Raw genomic sequence first — 23,402 nt, 5'->3', positions numbered from 1 at the left:
AGACAATAAAAAAAGCCAATCACAGAATCACAGAATGTTAGGGATTGGAAGGGACCTCAAAAGACGATCTAGTCCAATCCCCCTGCCAGAGCAGGAACACCTAGATGAGGTTACACAGGAAGGCATCCAGAAGGATTTTGAATGTCTCCAGAGAAGGAGACTCCACAACATCCCTGGGCAGCCTGTTCCAGTGCTCTGTTCCTGCGTTGCTTTTCAAAACTGGTCTGCACAAAATATTATTATAAACAGTTGATATTCCTATAACATTTTTCACATAGATACTTTTCATAGTAACTATGGTGGATCTGCATCATTGTTCCAGCTTTAAAGGCAGAGTAAATGATATGCCAGGCATTTAAGTGACCTGTTCAAAGTTGAGTAACAAGTTACAGACATCCTGGCTGTCTCCCGTCCTCATGCTCTGCAAAGTACACCCCAAATACATTTTGTACGGAATCATTTAGCTCCAGATATTGTAAGCAAAAAGAAATTACATTACTCTGGGCTTAGTAGGGTGATATTTTGTGTATGCAATAAATCAAGGAAAAGGAAAACAGCAATGGGCTTTGAACCAAAAATGCAAATTCAGGGCAAGGTCATTCAGATTTGGTTATCAAGAGAAGAAGAGATTCTTGCTGATTTAAAGGGAAATCACAATGGGTTTCAAGATTAGATCTCTTGTTCTGCTAGCACACAAACCCTAATTACTTCAAGAAGAACTTTGCATATTTTCGGGTAGGTGAGGCATAGATCAGTAATAACAATGACCTTTCTAATGTACTTATGAGCAAAAGATTACTAATTGTAACAGGATCTAAATAAACATCCACCTCTATGTCTCTCTGCTGGATGATTTGCAAAGCATTTCTCATCTTGCATATGACATATTTTAACTGATCATTTAAAGAGCAGTTCTCATGTACCTTCATAAGTTTCTGGGTTGCCAGCTATTTGCATTGACTGGACACTTCTGTTTCAAAGTGCTGTGCATTCTTTGTGGTGCTAGAAAAGCAACATTATTGATAATAAAGACAAGATCCAGCAGGGAAAACAGGAGAAAATCCAACAAATCTTCGATTCATAGGAGACTCAAAGCTGCATGATTCAAATACCAGAAATCTACTTTCAGGAATTTTGGCAAGTTTCTATAAACAGTAAACTAATACTATTTTTCCTTGGTATTCATTATAACAACATTAATAGTAGTGGATTTTTTTTGCACATGTTTGATTTTAATACCCAAATCTGTGGGAATTCCTCTGGTATTAAACAGGAGAAAATTAAACATCAATTACAAAGTCATAGATGAAAATCTAAAAGCACCTTTATTGAAAAAATTGTTCATTTTCCTTTATTGACAAACATCACTTTCCAAGGTCTCAAATATTACATCACTCAAAAATCACAAAGAATTATTTAATCTGTGCTCAATTTGTAAATATGATGCTGTATACACAAAAACCACTCCCACAATTTATCATGTTGCTTCTCCATTATTAGAATTATTAGTCCCATATCTCACTGCACATGAACTTAATTAAAAATGTTATCAGGTGGAAGGAGAGAAAGAGAGCCTATTCTAGGAGTAGGAGAAATTGAAAGAAATGTAGGCAGCAGAAAAGCATGTCAAGTTTCTCTCACTGAGAAGTGTGATGGGAATTTGGCAAGAGCCCCACAGTCAATAACTTTCTGTTATGTACAGTTCTCCCTTTCAATTTCTAACGCATGTAGTCCAATAAGAAAGGCCAATCCCTTGTTCCTCTCAGTTGTCCACCTCTCTGAAGGCAGCATTTCCTCTCAGTTAAACATACATATCTTAACATAGAAACATTGCATGGAAACATCCTCTTTTTTAACACGCAGATACTCAGAATTTGAAGATTTAGTCCTCACTGAAAGTCTTTGCCAACATAACTGCTGCTAACGGTTATGGCATTTTTTCATTGGAAGGCATAGACACAGCGTGACAAGAGCATTCTTGACCTCCATCCTTCACATCAGATTTTATGTACGTCTTCCATAAACACGTGAATTCTTATTTTGTCTCAGAAGCGTGTAAATCAATGAATTTTGCAATCACCAAACAGCTGAAAAGACATAGCTCTGGGCTACAATCCCACATGTCTGGACACAACAGGTTTTAAGCACCTCTTCTCCAGAAGGGATCAAGTGGAAAATCTCTGATTATTTTTTCCTGAAGAAGAACACAGGCTCAAAAAGAAGTGACAAAGACTAAGAACACATCCATGGCCTTGAATCCAGGGGCTGCTCACCTGCATCAGGGGCCTGTGTAGCCAGCCGGAGCCTGAGCCTCTCCGCCAGTGGTAAAGGCATCAGGTCCTTCCTGGTGATCACCCCAACCACTCGGTTCTTCAGGTCAACAACAGTGAGGTGGCGCAGCCCTAGGGTGCGAAAGATTATGTAGGTGCGATGCAATGAGAAATGAGCTTGGACTGACATTGCTGATTTATTTACGTATGGCTCCTGTAAAGCAAAGAGAGAAGACATAGGAAGAACACAAAAGTACAAGGGCATCCCTTGCCGCAGGGGTGGAGAGGAGAAGCAGAGGAAGGAGGCCAGGGAGAGAGAGGCATCAAGCTTGAGGGACAGGAGCCAATAAGAACATTAGGTCTTCTCTCCTGGTTCCCCATCCCCAATTATACCTAAAACATCAGGAAATACCATAGTAAAAAAACTCTTTCTTTTTTTGGTGAACCATTACGTTCACACTAAATAAACTATTATGACTGGAATGTACCCAAGTCTCACAGGCTAGAAAAGCAAAGTTGAGCTCCATTGATATGGTCAGAGTTCTTACTTTGAAATAGTCAGTGACCCCAATATTTATTAAGTCTTAAGACTTTTTATAGCGGCTATCTCATTACACAACCATTTATGACATCCTGTAGTATTTTGCAGCAAACGCTTTTAAAAGTCACTTCACATAGGAAGATACACTGTGAGGAAGAGGACAAAGAAAAGAATCATATGACTCTGAGAAGAAGAGGGCCTCCAAGTACTAAACTCTGGTCACTGAAAACTATGAGGGCTATAACTGTTTCTTGATAGAACCAGAGCTGCAGACCATTTTATTGTTAACCAAGCTGGTCTTTATAGCTTATATAGGTGTTCACTAAGTTTTTACTTTTCACATAATTGTACAGTCTTCTTCTTATGACTTGGCCAGTTTCTGTCAAGGAAGATGTAGGAAGATGTATTATGCTTCCCAAGCATATCCTTTCCCAGACAGGGGAAAAATGAAGCAAAGAGATGATAAAATAATATAAATAAATGCACAGTATGGAGGGACCTGTCTCTTCTCCTTTCATTACAGGACTGATGAAATGTTCAAAGCCATAAGGAGGAAAAAATTAAAAGTAAAAAGATTTCCTTTTTCTATACCGCATATAATTTTGCTGTGGAACTCACTGCCACAGGAAACCATTAAGCCTGAGAATTCACAATGAGCATTTCTGTGGAGATCAAAAACAGAGCTTTCATGAGTGACAAAAACAGTTTGTTGGAAGGGACACTAAACTTTGTGCTTCAGGGATCACGTCAGGTACTAAAAAGCTAGGTGTCAGTGTGAAATCTAACTGAGTGGAATATGTTTCCTATAAAAAGAAGTTGTGTGGCCCAATGGCATGAGCACTGGATGGCATCTCAGCTGAGCTGGCTGCTTCTCCTATGCACGACCTCCGCTTGAACTTCAGAAAGCCAGGTGTCCTCTTTCCACCTCAGTTTCCCCATCTATTAAAAGGAAACTTTTAAACCAAAATAAATTATGGATATCAGGAGCACTGTGGGTTTTATAACTTTTCTCTCCTAGCCATTCTCAACACAAGGAATTCAGACTGGACAGATCTCCAATTTAGTCCTATCTTCTTTACACATGAGTGAAGAGGACCTGTTCTTATATCTTTTTAAATATAAACCATTCGAATTAGGGTCTCTCGTCTGGATTTCACAGTGTGTCCCAAACTCAGTTTCAGTGCTGTAGACTGGAAATTTTCCAAGGCAGAATATACATTTATTTTGTTTATAATTTATTTATTTTAGGCCTTGTTCAGCATACCAAACACATTATTGCTTTTGGACCCAGTATTTCAATGCAGTATTTAGGAAATAAATGTGGCAATGTCATAGCAGGGATTAAAAGAAAAAAAAAAAGGAAAAGGGAAAGAAATATAGCTTTATTTATAAGTTGATGTATAGGCACTGTACTGTAATGGAGCCTAAAATCTCAAAAGCATTGCTTTATATTTGCTTTATAGGACTATAAGAGCCAAATAATGACATTTAAATGATCTATTCCATTAACATTGTATCATTTTGTCAATCTGGAATGTATTTTAATCAAAAGCCCCCTTGAAATGGTCTCCTTTGTTGTATTTTCTTTTTGGCTCATTTTATCAACATCTGTTATGTTTATACAATATGAATTAAAACTTCGGAATGCTGTTTGTACTCAGCTACTTTTGTTGAGAATGTAACATCCCGGGATTGGCAGTGTTTATGTAAATCAGTGCGGCTGACACAGCCATCATAAACAAATGAGAAAATATAACAAACACATTGTTCATGGAGGAAATGTTTGTTTTTAGAGTTGGCTTCAGTCTTACCAGATTGATGAAGAGTTGCTGATACCGCGGATCTGTAGTGTAGAGATTCAGCAGCATGGTCAGGCGCAACGGATTGGGCAGCTTCTCGACTGTTATCTGGAATAGGCAAGAATCCATTTCTCTTTTCTTCTGCACTGTGCATTACAACCCAAGGTTCAAAAGCTTTCCAGTTTGACTCAAGAGAAAATTTTCTAGCAGAGCTCCACTGGCAGAGCTTGTCCCAACTTCGTAAATTCTTTTGCCAATAAGGCTTAAATTAGCAATTTAAAATAAAACAGTCTTCAGTAACAAAAATATTTTTTTTTCCTTTACTGTAACTGTATCTCTATTAAGACAATGTAAATTATATTGGCTTGAGGGTGAGGTTTTTCACGCTGTGAAAATTCACACACTAAGTGGTAATTACATGATAACATAGTGCAGAAAAACACAACTAAACTGGCATCAGCCACCAAATGAGCTTCAGCCCTCTTCCATAGGAATACCTGTTTGTATCCTGGCACCTCATCCCACACATAATTGCCCTGCTCCTTCTCAACATTGTTTTACCAGCCAGATTTCTGTGCGCAGACCAAGCTTCAGTAATACAGGATGACTTTCCAGTTGTGGCTCTATAAATTGCTCAAACCTCCATTAATAGTCTTGCCTTGGTAACGCATGGTTCTCTTCTACCACACTTGATGTTTACTGTTCCTAAAAATCCTTTCGTCATCTATCAAAGGGAAGAATGCTACATGCTTTTCAAGTTTGAAAGCTTTTATAAACACTCGTCATTCAAAGAGGTGCTATCCCATACAGAATTAAATATTACAATAATTCTGCTACCCACAAAGAAGTTGAGAGAGAGAAGATTAGAACAGCCTATCTGAGCAAGGAATTTCTTTGCCAGCACTCTTGCACAACTGTCAGATTCCAAGTAGTATTATAGTTTATGACAGCTGTCCTCGGAAGGTCTCTGCTCATCCTTTAAATCATACCTGACCACTTTATCCCAACCACATATATTACTTTATCTCTTCATTCATGGAGAGCTCATCCTAAATCATCTGATATACATGCTGATTAAACAAGCAAAGAGTTGAAAGAAAAAAAGTTTACCTTCTCATAGGAGAGAGGAAGAGAAGAGGAGAGAGACTCGTCGTTTGCCTCTGATTCAAAGATGTGCTCATTCTCCAGCAGCATGCACAGCTCTAACCTAAGGTTGACAAAAAAATAAGGTGCAAAAGAGGGAGAGGACTATGTTCACTATGAGGGACAAATTTTAAAAAGCAAGCACACAGTGTTTTACCATCAGATATGTGATGGATAGAGTATTAGTGGGCTGACCACATATTTCTATCAGCAATAGCAGCATCACACAGATGTTTTCTGGTTTAGGTTTGGCTATAGGACATCAGCTATCCTACATGTTCTTCTTGACCTGGATCAACCTGCTTGGCAGGAACGGCTCATGCACTGTCTAGTTTGCACCCAACAAGACAATACAAATAGTAAGCAAATACAGTTATCTGAATATAGATAGATAGACTTTTGTTTCTTCCCACATCCTTCTTAAATAACATCTACATTAAAGCATAGGATCTGCCAAAAATTCATGTCATTTTAAATCATTGGTGAAACCTCTTGTCACAGTACTGCACTCCAGAGTTAATTAAGGTATTTCATATTCTTGCTGACTTAGTCATACGAAAATGGATAGCTTTATCAATTAGTACATCATTTCAAACCTCTTTTGGAGTTCTCCCCTTCTGCACCACACATAAAAAGCCTTGACAAGCAATATATTTCAAGTTATCATTTATATCTTAGTGTTTCCTTGCTTACACAAGCACACACTCCACACACACACTATCCACTTCCAGCCTTTTAACTTATATTTATATAACAAACACCCTGGGGATGACCACAAAGCTTTTTGTTTTGCAACATAATATCATGTTAGCCCTGCTCTGTGATTACAAGTAAGAGCTACTACAGTAGTACAAAGACGTGCAACACACTGCTAAATTATGAGCTTGAGGGACCCAGAGAAGAGCAGACACAACCTTCATTAGGGGATCAGAGAAAGAGAAATGAGGTACAAAGTGGCTTTTGTGACTGGAACTCCAAGCTTAAGCTGGGAATTTTTCAGATAGATCTTTCCATATTAGAAACTATTTATTTTTAAAATAAAACTTCTTATAGGTATTTACTAGTTTTAAGATAATGTCTCCTGGGAAATATTAGTTTGCATCAAGGTAAGATCAGCACTCCACAGCAGAGGACTTACACTAAGACAATGTGCCTGCCAGCCCCAAAACCTGGTGGTGAGTGCCCTCCCTGGGGACTGAATATGGAAGAACCGGGTTCAAGCCCTTTCTCCACACTCTCCTTCATAATGAGGGCTTAGTGTCTATGTATGGTACATCTTAATTCCTCCTGTTGAAGGGGTTCTATGCTGAATAAACAGGGATCTGTACAACCAGGTCCTTGCGTTCCCCTTGGTTGCCCTGGCCAGCAGGCTGTTTGCCGTTCTATTATTTGATTTCCAGTCACCCCTTCACTATTGTGTACTTCTTTGTCCTGCATTTCATGAAGCTGGAACAAAACTGTAAAGAGTCAAAAAAAAAGCAAACAGTAAGCTTATGAAATAGTATTGGGCTGCCACATATGAAGATGTAACAATAGTTTCCAATGTATTATCTTAAACTGTCTGCAATTTCACGTTTCAGGTATTTTATATAGTTCACCTCTTCTCCAACTTAATAACAAGATACTTTGGAAGCATCTTCCTTCACATTTTAGTTCAGATCTGGAACACGCTTCTGAAGGAAACTATCCTATGACCTCTAGCTCCCATCAGTTGGTTAGCATTGCAGAGCAGTCCCCTTTCTCCTGAAACAGTCAGCTGTTTCACTCTGTAGATTCAGTCTCGAAATCTGCATTTTGTTAGTGCAGACACAGCCTTGGTCTCTCACCTAAGATTCTCAATGAGATTTATAAGTAGGTATGCCTGTGACTGGGATGTAGGTATCACCCTTTTACAGGTGAAAACCTGAGAGTGAAAAGAACTTGTGGAAAATATAAGACTTCTGAAGAAAATCTCTGGCACAGCCAGGGGTCCTAGGAATCTGTCACCTGCTCCTACCTTTAAAGCACATCCCATTCACAGGACAAACAAGGAATTTAGTCTTCTTTATGAGCACTGAAACTTTGTCTTAATTTAATATCTGACCAGCTTTGGTTTTCATAAAATCTCTCTCAGACTGCTAAGGAGACCACAATGCTGCAGCAGAGCTAACTGCTGAGAAAACTCTGCTGAAGAAGTACTTTGCCCTGAGCTCACATCTCTCCTCCTGGGGAAGTCACTGCCTTGCCCTGAGCCTCTTGCCATGTGCATGCCAGCATACAGACATGTCACATAGACAATTAATGGACTTGGGTTTGAGGACAATCATGAGAACACCCTAAGAACAGCACAGGCATGCTACAACAGGCAAGATCTATTCCCCTCAAGGCTACATTTGGAGGAGGAAAGGGAGGAAAATACAATATACTTATAACATATTCACTACAGCAGAAGATATGGAGAAGAAATGAATCCAGTCATGGCCTATGAATTACATTTGGTGCACTACACACTTTGTTCTGCAGGGCGCCCTAAAGGTTCCCATTTTACAGTCTTTCACAAACAGGTTTGTAGTTGTTCTACATGAGGTATAAATACACAGATCTAAATTCTGTGTCTAAGATCATCACATACAGCTCCAAAAAGCCAATTTCAAGGACAAACACAGAAATACTCTCAAGATTTTAATCCTAACACGAATATATAGACATTGAGTACAAAAGTTATGATCCACCCTGATCCTTTGCCAGACTCTGCATGCTCAGGCCCAAAACACTGTTCAGGCCTGTCCATAGTCCAGACTTCACTATTTTCCACTTCAATAGCATGGGCTGGAATTAAAAAAAAATAATAATAATTTTAAAAAAAAGAAAGAAACAGCAACATTCACCATGATCTGAAAGAGCAGAAACGTTTGCTCATCACTAGTATGTTGGCCAATTTTGGCAGTTTGCAATTTGCTCGGCACTAAACTCAGCAGGGAGTCACTTAACAGGGTCTTGGGAAGTGTGAGAGAAATTTGGCTAGTGAAAAAAAAAAAAAGCACACACAAACACAATGAAGGAAACCATTGGAACAATTCTGATAAGAATCCAAGCCTATTAAAAACGGCCATATTCAGGAGAAAAATGAACATACATTATTTCATTTGGACTTCCAGAAGTCAGGCTTCAGAGGTATAACAACCCCACTCTTTGATGTTACATACAACATCCTTCCTATCACATCATCAAGCCTTAGAAAGCAGACCAAACATGTTTCTTGCACTATTTTGTGAGGTTTAACAGGAAGTGCTAGGATTCAAACTTGGACTCTGCAATTGTTCATTTACTCTTTATTTATTTAAGAAGGAAGAAAACCCTTAAGTAGGGAATCTCATTTCAAAGATACCCTGGCAAGGCACTGCAGTAGTTTCATATGCTCTATCTGTTATAAAGCATGCATCATGAAGATACACCTAATTAAGATAACACATTATTATCCCAATATCCAAATGTCAGATTTGGCATGAAAGTCAGGAATGAAAAGTATCTGACAGCTGATTGTGTCACTCTTCTTGTGAAGATTGCCAATTATCTGAGGAAACTACAAATTCTAAATATTGGGGGAGTGACATAAAAGCAACTGCAGCTCCAAAGTAGCTGCAAATGAACAGAAGGAAGATTAAAAGATGATGTCACTGGCAAAAGCATTCAGGACAGGACTCTCCCAAATTTAGTGGATAAAATATGTACACAGTGGGGTTGGAGGAGAAGAGTAGAGAACCTGAAGCAACATTTTTAGCTTGCTTCAGAAAGTTTTAGGCATATTTAACAGAATCATAGAATGGTTTGGGTTGGAAGGCACCTTAAAGATCATCTAGTTCCACCCCCGCTGCTATAGGCAGGGACATCTTCCACTAGACCAGGTTGCACAAAGCCCCGTCCAGCCTGGCCTGGAACATTTCCAGTGATGGGGCATCCACAGCTTCTCTGGGCAGCCTGTTCCAGTGCCTCACCACCCTCATGGTGAAGAACTTTTTCCTTATAACTAATCAAAATCTACTCTCTTTCAGTTTAAAGTCATTACCCCTCATTCTATCACTACATGCCCTTGTAAAAAGCCCCTCTACGGTTTTCCTTAGTTCCCCTTTAGGCACCGGCAGGCTGCTATAAGCTCTCCCCAGAGCCTTCTCTTCTCTTTTCCAGGCTGAACCCTCACTGTCTCAGCCTGTCTTCATAGGGGAGGTTGCTCCAGCCCTCTGATTGTCTTCGTGGCCCTTCTCTGGACTCACTCAAAGAGGTCCATGTCTGTCTTATGTTGAGGGTTCCAGAGCTGAACACAGTACTCCAGGTGCACTCTGCTGCATTAATCCAGCAAAGATACCTGCTTTGCTTTTATTCTTTAGCTGATTTTATCTGATGTTTTGGCCAATGTCCAACTCAGTGGGGATCAGCGATTAACATAATCTGAGCAGAATTTTTAAAATGTCCCTTCCTTGTATTAAAAACCTACTGGCTTCTCTCAGACATGTTTAAAACCCAGTGACATCAATTACTAAATTTTGGTTTATGTCAGTCAGTTTGAAAAATGATAGCATAAGAACAGTAACAAGTAACAATAAGTTGCACACTAAAATAACTAAACATGGTACCCTGAAACCCTTCACAATCCTTCCTCATCATGATACCTGGCTGGTGTAAATTATTTTACATGAAAAAGGTTTTGAAAACTTGTTGCAGATAAGACCTAGTATCTCGCTCCTTCAACTTTCACAGCAGTCAAAATGAAAGGAGTGCTTAGAGGATTTTGCAGGGTTTGATCACTGCTCTGCTCTCAGCAGAGGTTCTAGCATAAACATGCAATGCTTCCAAAAGGGCACAATGAGAGAAACTCTGTATATCAACTGTAAAATGTAAATTCTGTTTAAGAATCATTGTTACTTTATGTTCTTAGTGAGATTGCCATTAGTGGACTAAATGCATTTTTCCTGACTTCAAATAGCATTGTGCCTGTTCTAACTGGTAAAAAAAGAGTAATCTGCATACGGTGAGCTTGGCAGTAGATAAGGATTGGATCATCACATCCCTGGAACTGTTTTAAAATCCACCAAATCTTCATCTTTCACAGCAAAATCTCAGGGTTACAGGGTTGTTTCAAGTTAGGCAGCCTGAATCATTACTGTTTACTTAATATTTTGTTCTTCAAACCAAGAAGGAGTTTTGCATGAATTTTTGGCATGTTACCTACGAGATGAAAAAAGGTCATTATCAAGTACCAGACTGAGGTTTTCCAGAGCAAAGATCAAATCCTGTCCATGCCGCAGCCTTTCAAAGGATGCTGAATAAATATTTAATCTCTCTACCTCAGTTTTCAGGTCTACAAAACAGGGATTTCTTCCACCTCAGACCTGTGTTTTGAGGTTAACATTCATTAATTATGTTGCCAGCTATCTGGTTTTGTGGTCACCATCATCAGGGTGAAGGAGCAGACAGTAAGTCCACAGCCTCAACATGAAAATGCAAGGGCAGCTGTAACTAAATTGTAAACGCAAACTCAGTATTTCAAACACACAGAAAGACCAGATTTTAGAAAATGACAAAGACTTAGGATCAGATTTGTATTTCCATACAAGCTGGCTTGTTACCAGGCAGATTTTCAATTTCAGAGGAACCTACCACACATTTAAACAACAGGACAAGTATGTGATCAGTCTTTCCATTCACACACCAGTTTTCCCCATGTCTATATTTGATTTCAACATTTAACAACACACTGCACTTGCCTAAAAGCCACCCACATGCTGCAGTGAGGCTGCATACGCTTTTAATTTGGCTTTTTGACTTAGCACACAGCTTCTGCAGCACTCCAGTTTTCCCTCCAAAGAGCTCCATCACAAAGTCCTACAGCACCTGCACAATTATTTGTATGACCAAACAGGCCTACTAATTTTAAAAGTATCATATAACGTTGTTCTTTGGAAGAAAAGTTTTGCGCTTCAGATGCGAAATAAAACCACTGCCCCAGACTCTATAAACCTTCCTCCATCTGTGTTATTCATAAGCTGCAGTGCCCCAAGACCCTGACAATACATGGGAGGAACATTATGTCAAGGGCTTTTGTTGAAAGTGCTGGATTCCATTTATTTTAATAGGCAAGATAACTGTATAGTGCATCATTGAAATTAACTGGATCAACTTTTCAAAAGCAGGAGTCTGGACAGTAAAAATAAACAACGTGCTGACAGAATCTACCCTCTAACACGAAAACCAAGTAATCACAAAAGTACTTTGATATTGCCATCAGCTCTCTAGTCTGCACACCTAAAAATAGTTATCAAGTCCCTAATGTTCTCCCCCTCTCCTTTTCTTCTTCTTCTTCGCTGCCTGAGTTTAGATGCAGCCTTCAAACCACTACCTACGGTGTTTCTAGCTTTGATCAAACCTGCTAGAATCACCATACCCAGAACATACAGCAAAGCCTTGGGGAGGAAGAAGGGGGAAAGCTGTCCATGATCCTCTTGGAAGAAACAAGACACCATTTTTATCTCAATTTATTGTATGAACTTTGCAAACTTCCGTGTTTGATTGAGTAACTTTGCATTCCTGTGATCTAAACTTAGCAACCTCTCCATAACAGCGCTAGAAGGAAGAGTCTCCAAGAAGCTTTCAAATCTATATCAGTTATTTCAAGAATGCCAGCAGCAAGGCTGTCACAATATTAAGGTAGATATTGCTAAGCACAGTAATTAATTTATGAATTAAATGTTTCAGGTCTCAGTTCAGCTTTAACTTTTCATTTGTCCCTAAGCTGTTGCACCACACTGCTTAGTGAAGGCAAGCACTTCTCCTCTTGCTAAGAAAAATAAAGGTATTGCCTTATTAAATGAGTGTGTGTGGACTCTCTGCACACATGTGTACACACACGCCTTGAGAGTATTTCATTAGTCCCAACTGGGAGGGCAGATTAAAGAAAAATACCAGAAACCATACCTACAGCCTGACATATCTATAATATGTTGCAATGCTAGATCTCCTTTCCCACAGCACATATCAATATGCTATGCTCACTTTTACTGAAGTGCTTGGCAGAAAGCATTCCTGACTCACAACAGTTTCTGTTCACTGTACGAAGCAGAGGCAAGTCATACCTAATAAACTGCCATAAAATACACATACACCATTTTGGATCAATGATTTCTCTGGTAAAGGATGTTACCATGTAATACAGCTTAAAGTTTTCAACTTTGTCATATTTTCTAAACTCTGATCTCTTCAATTTACTTTCAGTTATGTGACATTCCCCTTTAGCGGAGTGAAAGCATGCATTAGCTAAACAATGTGGTTTGGATTTAGTGTTCCCATGCATCATCATGAAAATGTTTGTCTCAGCAATAGTGTCATTATTGTTACTAGGAACAGCTGCTCTACCATGTCTTTCGATTGTGGAAAGCAGAGTATCTCCCTTCCCATACCAATTTACAAGCCGGGAAATTAAAGCGGGGCCATCAAGTAGGAGGTTTATGAGTACACACTGTTCTGTACCTGGCTTCCTCCTACCACAAAGGAAGCAGAAAGTGCAAGGCAGCAAGAACAGCAGCAAAAGAAATATTGCAAACAGAAACGTAGTTTGGCTCCCTCCGCTGGTACTTCTGACTCTGGACCAGGGACTAACCTGAGGCAGAAATCCTCCTCTCAGGTGCAGCTCCCTGGCACTTCGCCTCCCTTACACATTACATCCTTTGAGCGAGAATTAGAGCAGGGGGTTTGCTGCTGATCAAGCTGTGTTTAATCACTCCTCTGAGTTTCCGAAGTGGAAAGATGTAGCCCTCAGCGTTCTTGCCAGCACTGCTGGCCCCGCTGAAGTGAGAGTTTCCACATCCATCTCTGCGTGAGCGATGAAGACCCGCAGGTTTGCCGGCAGGGTCACAGCAGCGACGCTGCGCTCTGCGGCCTGTGCAGCTTGGCTCAGGCCAGCTGGACGTGTTCAAGGAAATTTCACACCGCTTAGAGCTATTCCCATCACTACACTGAGGAGCAGGCTCTAACTCACCTTTCAGAACAAGATCTCTCATTGGAGTTTTATTTTAAGATGGATTTTCAAATAAAATCTGTTTTGTGGGATATTACACTTTTTGAAATGTCTTCAAATGGGAAGCCATGCTTTCAGTCAGTGATGCTAACTAGGCGTTTCTGAAAGTCCAAGCTTTTGTAACTTTACGACTACAGGAAGACCACAGTTTTTGAATGGATTTATTTTCTCATTTAGAGAACTAAGTTCTGGTTTTGAAAGGATCTTGGATTTACAGCTTTGTTCTGAAAATGAGAGTTAGGGACTCTGAACACTTCATGTGCATCAAACAAAACTGAGTTTGAGTAAGGCAGTTACACAGTCAGTACATTCCTATATAGGATATAAAAGTGTGTAATAAAACAGTTCAAAATGAATATGGTAAACTACAAGGATTTTTTACAACTTTACTTATGATATTTTTATTGAAATTTCTTTTTGGCCCAAAAATAACAATTTCCAACAACCACAAATGCTGAAGTTTCAGTAAACTTGATGGGTGGGAAGAGATGGGGTTTCCTAGGTGAAAAAATACAGACAAAAATGCAGAGACAATGTCACATCCTGTACAGAAGTAGCAGAACACCAAGTTCTACCCATTTCTGCTTGGACAGATATATTCTGTACAGTCTGCTTACAGTCAGAGATGTTGTGGTTTCTCCATAATTACTTTCTCCCAATCAAATTAAATCAAGCAAAAAAAAATATTTCCTTCAGCTGAAAGATACACAAACAGAATGCAGAGTAATGGCTAACAGCTATGTAGGTAAGAGTGCAAAGGCAAAAACTAGGAATCCAGCCTTCAGCCTTACAACAAGAGAGCTATGTACGGTACAGATCTGAGAGGTTCAAGCATGAACAAAACAGATTATTTGTTATGGTAAAACTCCCAAACAGACTACTCAGTGATATTCATCAGCCCAGTAGTTTCTCCAGGAAAATTGTCTCATAGCTGTGTTCAAGGCAGAAATTAAGACTGCCGGGCAGCACTCCAGCTTCTGCCTCTCCACACCACTTCTCCTCAAAGGAAATGGCGGGAACAGATCTCCGCCTAACAAGACACCAGCATGCACCTGCTTTTCTTCAGTCAATACAGGGAGGATTTAGCTGCAGTACAGAAACCCTGCTCCTTCATTTTCCTTGGCAAAGGTGAAGTAAAGGCAAGAAAAGCCACCGACATCACAACAGTCCCTGGGAGGAACATGGTATTCATCAGTCACAAATATGCAGGAAACCTACATATAATAAGGGATAAACAGCACCTCAGGAAAAAATCACCTAGGTAGAGAGCAAGTTTTCATCCTTTTTGGTGGAAGAAATAATCTCTGTGTCAATGCATGTGCGTGAAGGGAAGCGATCATGCATGGGAGGATGAGCAGCATGGTGGCAAAGACATTGCTCATGGCCATGAAGTATCATCACCCTCCATGTTATATCCCAGCTGTGTCCACAGCCAGGGGAAAGAAATTTGTTACCTATAGCTTTCTTCCTCAAATTCTCCATGTCTTCTGTTTTTACTGTGGTTAATATTATAAAGTAATCTCTGGCAAAGAAAATGGAGCAACAAAACACAAGTGATGATGTGTCTAATCTCTTCATCATGTCAGAGAACCACTTCATTGCCCCACAATAGCCCTGCACCAGTACATTGTAACATATGTGGAAGAGAAAAAACTGTTCTTTTTTTCAGACTGGGTCCCACAGAAATTAGGCAGAAGCAGAACTCTATCTTTTCCCACTGGAGAAGGATCCAGAGCCACAGACTATAGCAGCCAAGACAAAAGAGAGCCAGGGGACCTCCCAACAACTCCTCAATATGCATTTACAGTCTCACGCAGTGTCTCTGGCAGAAACTTCCTGGGAAGGAAGGCAGTGGTCCTGTCCTCAGGTCTCTCTGAAGAATGAATTCCACCTGGGGTACAGTTGTCCCCCTTGCCAGGACAACATGCCATTTAGGGCATGATTTTTATAGCTCTCGGTGGACTTTGGCCTAACACATTCATAAGTGCCCAACTCCCTTCCTGCGGTTGCTGGGGGCAAATAGGGGAGGCATTTCAGCTGCACTGCAAAAGAATAGCTTGTTTTATTCTAATGTGCATGTATCATCCTCACTGTGGGAGAAATGAAGGAGGGAGCTGGTCCCTCAACCCTCTGTGTTGCACACATTTAGTCAACCATCCCCATCAATTTCATGCATCGAGTTCACCAGCCACACGTTCCTAAAACTGAATTCTGCGAGGGTTTCCCAGGCATGCACAGAGCTCTGTTTATGGCAAAGTGTCAAAACTATTACTCTAAGGAGATCTTTGTTTTGGAAACTTGCTTCTCAGCTATGGTTTGCTTCCTCTTTAACAATCTTGAAGCCAAGAAGTTTTCTTTAGTAGTTGCTTTTGTTTTTAGTCTCTGCTGCTTACACAACTGGGGAAGATAACAGCTTCAGATTTAGGTCACCCATGTAAAAAGGTGTTTGGTAATCTCGTCTTGATCCCCAGTACCATTCAGATCATAAAGAGTGGGATTAAAATCTGTCCCCACTGAGCAGATCTGGAAGACATTGGGGGGGTGTTTTGGGTTTTTTTAAATAAAATTGGAGTATCTGGGTGTTTGCTGCAGGCCAGCATTGAGGTGCATTTGTAGGCCCATGCAAGCTCCAGCCAACATTGCTTGGCCACAGTCCTCGCTTTTGTAAGAACTGACATTGAGCTTTTCTCTTCAAAGGGTCAGAATCATCCGTATGTATTACAAAACATAACCCTGTGTCCTTGTACAGCAACTCTTATCACTACAGTTTTCAAGTGTAGGCAGGTACTGAATAACTTTTACATTTGGTCCAAATTCACAATATTTCATCCACACTTACTTCATGAGCAGAAACAGTACAGAGAAACACATGAATAAGAAACAGTATTAAAAAAATATGAGCTGCTGCTGCCTTCATGCAAGCTTAGCAGATTGTTTACTTCTTTCCCTTCATTAGCTTGTTGTCCCCTTCTTTTTAACCTAAAAATGACATTTTTGTACTAGGGAAAAAAAAAAAAAAGTTTGAAAATCAATAATAATGCCCAAGACAAATGACAAGAAAAACATCATGGCATTATTCTTGCATCTTCCCCAAGCCACATTTTTTAAAACATGCCAGGCAAGCCACATTTTTTCCACTTTAACATCATCAATGTACAAGAGGCAAAATTAACTTTGCATTTTCTTCCTATGGTCATGTCACCTCTTCGTGGGATTGCATTTGTTCTCATAGGGTAAGGGGTTGAACAGCACCCTTCTACTTTAAGGAGTTGACAGCATTTCTCATCTTGGTCTTAACAGTTACGTGCTGCAAGAGCTGTAATTTTATGAGTACAATGGAAAACCCAAATCCTAACTACTTATGGTTATGAATACACTAATTCCATGACACATCACATTTTTGGAGGCTTGTTTCAGAGGATGGCTGCAGAGCATTCCCATCCCAGTGTTAGTGAGAACAGCAGAACAGCGAAGTCACCCATGGTCCCTGCTGGGGACAAGGCACCCAGAACTCATCAGACAAGTACTCAGGCTGCTGGAAACATACTGAGGTATGAAGGGGTGTCAGAGCATCCCAGAATTAAATGCATGCTCCCAGACTTCTTTGTGTGTGTTTCACTGGAGTGAGCAACTAATTAGCCAAAAAAAGCCATTTGCTGCTTCTTTGTCAACCATGTATAACATTATCTTGGTTTAACTCAAAACAGTCTAACAACAGCTCATTTATCCTGAAAGTGACAGGGTCCCACTTAGAGTCCCACTTAGGACTCTAACAGAATATATCATAAAAGAGCTCTGAGGATTAAGCAAACCACAAGTTACCAGAACCATCAGGTAGCATCCACATATTTTAAAGGCCCCTCTCTTTGGGATGTACTAATGATCAGCCCTCCATCTCCCTATTTTGCTTCCTCCCACACCGCTTTGTTCTGCATTACAAAGCACAGCGGAATTTGCATAAACTCATCATACCCCTCAGCAGCCTGGTACGCTCCCTGCAAGGTGATCTGGTGAATTAACAAGGAAATGATGAGACTAGAGATGAATTTAAAAGGAACTTTAGCTGTATCAGTTGTTAGTGTGTTTTCTAGTTTCATTGAGGTGGACAGCTGAGAACTAAAAAAGCACGCTAGTTTATGTTACATAGCATCTTCAGATTGGTGCACACTGCAGACTATCACTCAAATTTAGGGTTTAGTGCCTTAGCACATTTATTATTAATAATGTTTATGACTGCATCACAGTGAGGGAACAAGTATACATATCATATATGTATGTGATACTGCAATTATTGATGTCATTGCTCCTGCAAGCCACTGTGACCCAAATTATTTCCACTGTACAATTCTCGTTCCAAGCAGATATTTCTCTTCCTAAAAGGCTCATATGAAATGTTTCACTTGTCAATGAAGCAATTTCACAACTTTTATTAAATATTCACTCCCTTCCGATCATCATGTTCCAAAAGGGCAGCTGACCACATTGCTATGAGCTACGTTTGTGTGATCCAGCTGCCAGCAGTTTATCCTTGAAAATTTGTTATAAAGCAGGCAAGCAGACCAAGTCCTAACCAAATTTCCACTGATGATGCACAGATAACATTTTTCCCCATCCAGACCAACAGAAGAAAATACTTTTCTCCTTGTTTGCTCACAGATAGCTCCCAACTGCTATGCAGTTGAGGCATTAAACTAAAAAAATTATGTACAAAACCAGATGTACAGCTACAGCCATTCAGGACAAAAGACACCATGCAAATTATGAAATATTATGATATTACAATACAAAACTGGCTGTGTGTTTATATTACAGTTATTGGAAGCATAATTTATAGGGCCTTGCTGCATGAACACCTATGCAGTAGGAGGTGCATACGCATGTTCTCCTTTCCTCTAGGTGGAAATTAAGTCACTGACTCTCCCACTCATGACCCACCACTCAAAGGACAGTCTTAAGATACCTTCCTGAAAAGAAGAATTCACTCTTGTAGTCATATGAAGTACAGTATCATAAATACTTCGTTTATCAGGAGATTTTATATGCCTTTTGAGAGTCCTCGTATGGCAAGGATTCCTTTAGTCTAATTCTTGTTTACCCTAGCATGTTACTTCCAGTGACTTCGTTGCTTATCTCGTCTAGGATATGATTTATGTTAACTCATTTCCTGTAAAAGCATATGCTAATAAAATGAAAAAATTGCAAAGAAAGAACAGGCACAGCTTTGAATTGGCATGGGACATTTCATGAGTAACTAGATTCAAATCCTTTTAAATTACTTTCTCAGTGAACCTTTAAGGTTCTGAAGGGCAATTCTCCCCTTTTTCTGCAGTTCCTGTAAGATCATTTCATTGGTGCTGTTTCAATAAATCCCGGATGAAATAACCTGGTACTAGAAAGGACCTAGGTCCTTTCTTTAAAGGACACCTGCTGTTCATGCTAAATAAAGTAGGGACAAGTATCATATCCACACCAAACAATCTTCACAAACAGATGCTTAAAGAAAAAAAATAAAAGTTGATAAACGGCCAGAAACATCCCATGAAATCAATTTGATAGCATCTTTACCTTTTAATGGTTCCCTGGAACACCTCTTCATGGTCTGGCTTAGGCCTGCAAACCACTGGGAATCCGCCATGGCTTGTACTTGCAAGAAGACGAGCCAAGCAGGCAACGTTTTCCTTTAGGTGAAGGACTCTGACGCCAGACTCCATGATGTCGCTGGCAGAGAACAATTCCAGGTTCAACCTGGAAGACGCAAAGAAGACAGCCAAAGGATTGTTTAGTAAACAGGAAATGAGGCTTACTGTGCCATGTTAGCATTTGACAAGTTTATAATGTGTTAGTAAATTACTTCAAGCTGGAAATGAATCTGCTTTATTTGCAAATGTAAAAAAAAAAAAAAAAAGAAAGAAAAAGTAATTACCCAATAAAACTGCTTATCAAGCATTGCCTTTCTTTGTGTGAGATACATGATAAATTCAACCATATGCATGACATGGTCATCCTAGACAGGATATTGTAAGACTCATTTATCAATTTGCATGACTTTTCACATTAAAAAAAGATTTTAAATCAGAGCTGAAATCCTCTGGAATTCTGGCTGATATCAAATAGTTTAAAGTTAAGCACTTTGGAGAAATCCAGGCTTATGCTTATCATTGCAATAGGTTGGTTGGTTTTTTTTGTGATTGTGGTAGCAGCTAGAATGATAGCCCCTTCAAAGACAGCTTAAAAATCGTATACGGGTTTTCCAGTATGTTCTAACGCTTTTCAGGTTCTAGGCAAAGTTTCAGGAAATTTGAACATAAAAAACTGAGGAATGTGTGTACCCACTATTTCTGGCAGTAGGGTGAAATGAAAAATAAAGATACTTTCCACAAAGTTCAGGAGTAATTTCTGTGGAATTACAGTAGGCCAGATTCTAACAACTGAGGTCAATGAACTGCTCTAGTTTTAAGCTTGTTTTATATTTTCCATTTTCAAAAAAATACATTAATTTTTCTATCATCTGGACACACCATAAGCCAGAATCTCTCGTTCAGACACAGGCTGACACAAACCACAGACAGAGACAACTGGACCATAAATTTGCCCGCATCCTGTTTTACCAATGTACCTTTCATCCCTGTGGTAAAGCAACTCTTTCCATATGCTGTTAATTATTGTCCTCCCTTCTGAGAGACATGAGGTTATTTTTTCAGGCCAGTTACTCTCATGGTTTGTGATGTGACCACCTGCCTGAGAGTAACCGAACCGAGAAGACAATGCACTTCATAAATGGCGCCTACATAGCTGTGAAACAAGTTTCTTCTTCTGTACTGAGGTGGATTTAAAGGAATCCTGGAAAAGAACAGGCTTATACATGTCAAATCACATCATACCAATCCCAAGTTGTATGAAACAGACTGCAAGCAATGACAATTCAGAACACCTTCTTGTTACAGATCCATGTTTCAAGGCACCAGAACACCAATTTATGGAAAAATGAACCTCTCTGAACCACATTTTGCTTCTGAATTAAAATGAGCAGTAGTTTACCTTGCAAATCAAAATGCCTGAGTGCAGAATTTAGTATCAACTAGTGAAAACAAAACCTAAAAATCCCTAAGAGATGGATTTTTTCAGTCGTAATCTCACTGGGTGCTACCAGTTGATGCAGTACAAGCGCTGGAACCCAGTGGGAACCACAGCTGCTGCTCAGGATGAGTTGCTGTCAGAAGTCTGCTGCTGTGGCTGTTTCTTGCATGTAACAGTCCATGACAGTAATTTTATTTTTCCTAAATGAGTAGATTTCTCTTCAATCTCTGCATCTTTTCCATCTGCATAGACTAGATACAAATTTGTATTTGCCTGCCTTAAGCTTTGTCTAGAAATCCTATACACTGTATTACTATAAAAAGTACTGTACAGTGGACACAATGTGAAAACATGATTAATGATAATAGCTGCTTCCTGAATTACATTAAACATGTGCAATCCCCAAATGATTTTTAAATAAGAGCAATGTGAATACTCTTACATTCCAGCAGTTTCTAGAGTATATTTCTTAGCAGTACATAGGTTTTGTATCTTCACAGCCTTACAGTTTTGCTCTGTTTCATGGAAAGCAAATGTTCCACATTACTGCAGAAGTCCATGAAACATCCTTAGGTTTTGCCAAATCAGTCATTTGTATAAACCAGAGGTAGAGCTCTTTATACAGTTCTGTGATCTTGGCTTTGTCTGGAATTATAAAGTGTCTGTATTGTCTACAGCAACTATAGACCTTGCATTATCATCAGTCAGCTTTTTCAGATGTGAGAATACACTAAGGACCGGCCCTGATTCACTGCTCATTGTCAGTGACATTTCTTTCAATGAGAAGTCTGCCTGCTGCTCTAAAGAATAACCTTGTTTTGGGACTGGAGGAGACAAGCAGGCAAAAGAGTTGTTTTATGAAAGACTGTTACAAGGCCAAGACATCTTTAAATAGAATTGGCTACAGAAAGCCTTTACCAATATATTGCTTCTCAGAAAAACACCAAGCCAAACCGGAGTTGTATCTATAGGATCATAAGAATCAAGGATCGTTCAAGTCAGAACGGACCTCAGCAGTTCTCTAGTCCAACCTCCTGCTCAAAGTAGACTCAGCCATGAGCTCAAACCATGTGCTTGGGCCTTTCTCCAGCCAGGTCCTAAAAACTTCCAAGGATGGACACTGCATAACAACCCTGGGCAACCTGTGCCACTACCCCACTATCCTCACTTTTTAAAAAGTATTTACTCATATCCAGTATGAACATCTCTTCTTTCAACTCATGCGTGTTGTTTTTTGTCCTCCTACCAAGCACCACTGTGAAGACCATGGCTCCATCTTCTCAATGATCTCCAATAGTTGGTGCAGAAGAACCAGGGAATGCACACTGTCAGGTGTCTCCAAAGCCTCCTCAGCTCCAGGTTAAACAAGCCCCAGTCCTGCAGCCTCACAGTGGAAGTGGTCCAGCCCTGGCCACCCCAGTTTGGCAACATCTGCAAGTCTGATGAAAGTGTACTTTGTTGTCTCCCCCATTACATTTATGAAAATGTTAAACAGGCCAGGGATAGACTCTGCAGTGCTCCACTTGTTAGGCCACCAGGCACTATATAATCCATTAGCCACCACCCTCTAAGGCCAACCACTCAACCAGTTATTTTACCATCTAGTTGTTCAGCCTCTAAACTGTAACATCATATCTTGGATACAAGAACATGATGCCAGACAGTGTCAAAAGCCTTGCTGAAGTCAAGGTAAGTTACATCCACTGCTCTCCCTCCATCCACAAATCAAATCATTTCTGCATTAAAGTCAATCATATCCGTCAGGCATGGCTTATCTTTGGTCAATCCATGCTGACTGTTTCAAATAACCACCTTCTCCTTCATGAGTCATGAGGCCTGTTCCAAGAGGGCTCACTTCATGATTTTCCAAGTGACAAAAGTGAAGCTGACTGACCTGTGGTTTCCTGTGCTGAACTTTTGGTCTTTTTTGAACATGGGTGCAATACTTGTCATTCTATCATCACTGAGGATCTCTACAACCTTTTGAAGATGAAAGACAGCAGCCTTGCAAAGACATCAGCCAGCTCTTTCAGCACCCTTGGATTCAGCCTATCTGGTCTCATGAGCTTCTATGGCTCAAGTTCCCACAAGTAATCCTTCACTCAGTCCTTAGCTATTGTTGGCACTTCTCCTTGAACTCTTAAACTAATTTTAGAGACCTGGGAGTCCATTTTGGTAGACAGTGAAGTAAACAATGTGTTGAATGTCTTGCTTTATGGCTGATGTCACTAAATCATGTGTCCCCATCCATCTGCTACCAGAGCACTAAACCTATTCCGCAGTTGCAGACCTGAAAGTGAAGAAGGAGCTGTTTTCACACTGCCAGGAGTCACAGGTCTTCAGCCTTCCCCATCCTGGCAGTCTCCATTTTCCACCTACCATCTACCATGATTTCCTGGGGCCCCCTCTGCATAGCTGGGGGTTCAGGCTCTTGTTAGATGAGTGTTCAATACACCTTTACCAGGATCACCTTTCCCAGCAGCAGCCAATATCCAAAGATGGCAAAGGAAACTCACAGAAGCACC

At 40.0% G+C, this 23,402-nt stretch overlaps 1 protein-coding gene across 2 annotated transcripts in view; it reads right to left on the bottom strand.

Moving 5' to 3' along the window:
- Nucleotides 1–1,302: 1,302 nt before the first annotated feature.
- LOC102085612 (chloride channel protein C) overlaps nucleotides 1,303–23,402 on the bottom strand; it is an 89,298-nt gene continuing 67,198 nt past the window's right edge. The window contains exons 14-17 of one of the 2 annotated variants that reach the window (XM_065053490.1): nucleotides 19,366–19,545; nucleotides 5,721–5,817; nucleotides 4,623–4,718; nucleotides 1,303–2,484 (exon numbers count right to left, since the gene is read on the bottom strand). In XM_065053490.1, the coding sequence (XP_064909562.1) occupies nucleotides 2,233–2,484; nucleotides 4,623–4,718; nucleotides 5,721–5,817; nucleotides 19,366–19,545 (625 nt within the window). In that variant the 3' untranslated portion in view covers nucleotides 1,303–2,232. The remainder of the gene's footprint in view (nucleotides 2,485–4,622; nucleotides 4,719–5,720; nucleotides 5,818–19,365; nucleotides 19,546–23,402) is intronic. The other variant, XM_065053491.1, reaches the window with a different exon arrangement.

The sequence above is a fragment of the Columba livia genome, chromosome 2, assembly GCF_036013475.1.
Source record: "Columba livia isolate bColLiv1 breed racing homer chromosome 2, bColLiv1.pat.W.v2, whole genome shotgun sequence".
NCBI classification, from domain to species: domain Eukaryota; kingdom Metazoa; phylum Chordata; class Aves; order Columbiformes; family Columbidae; genus Columba; species Columba livia.
The sequence above is the reverse complement of the archived record's forward strand: the minus strand, read 5'-3'. Positions and strand labels throughout refer to the sequence as shown.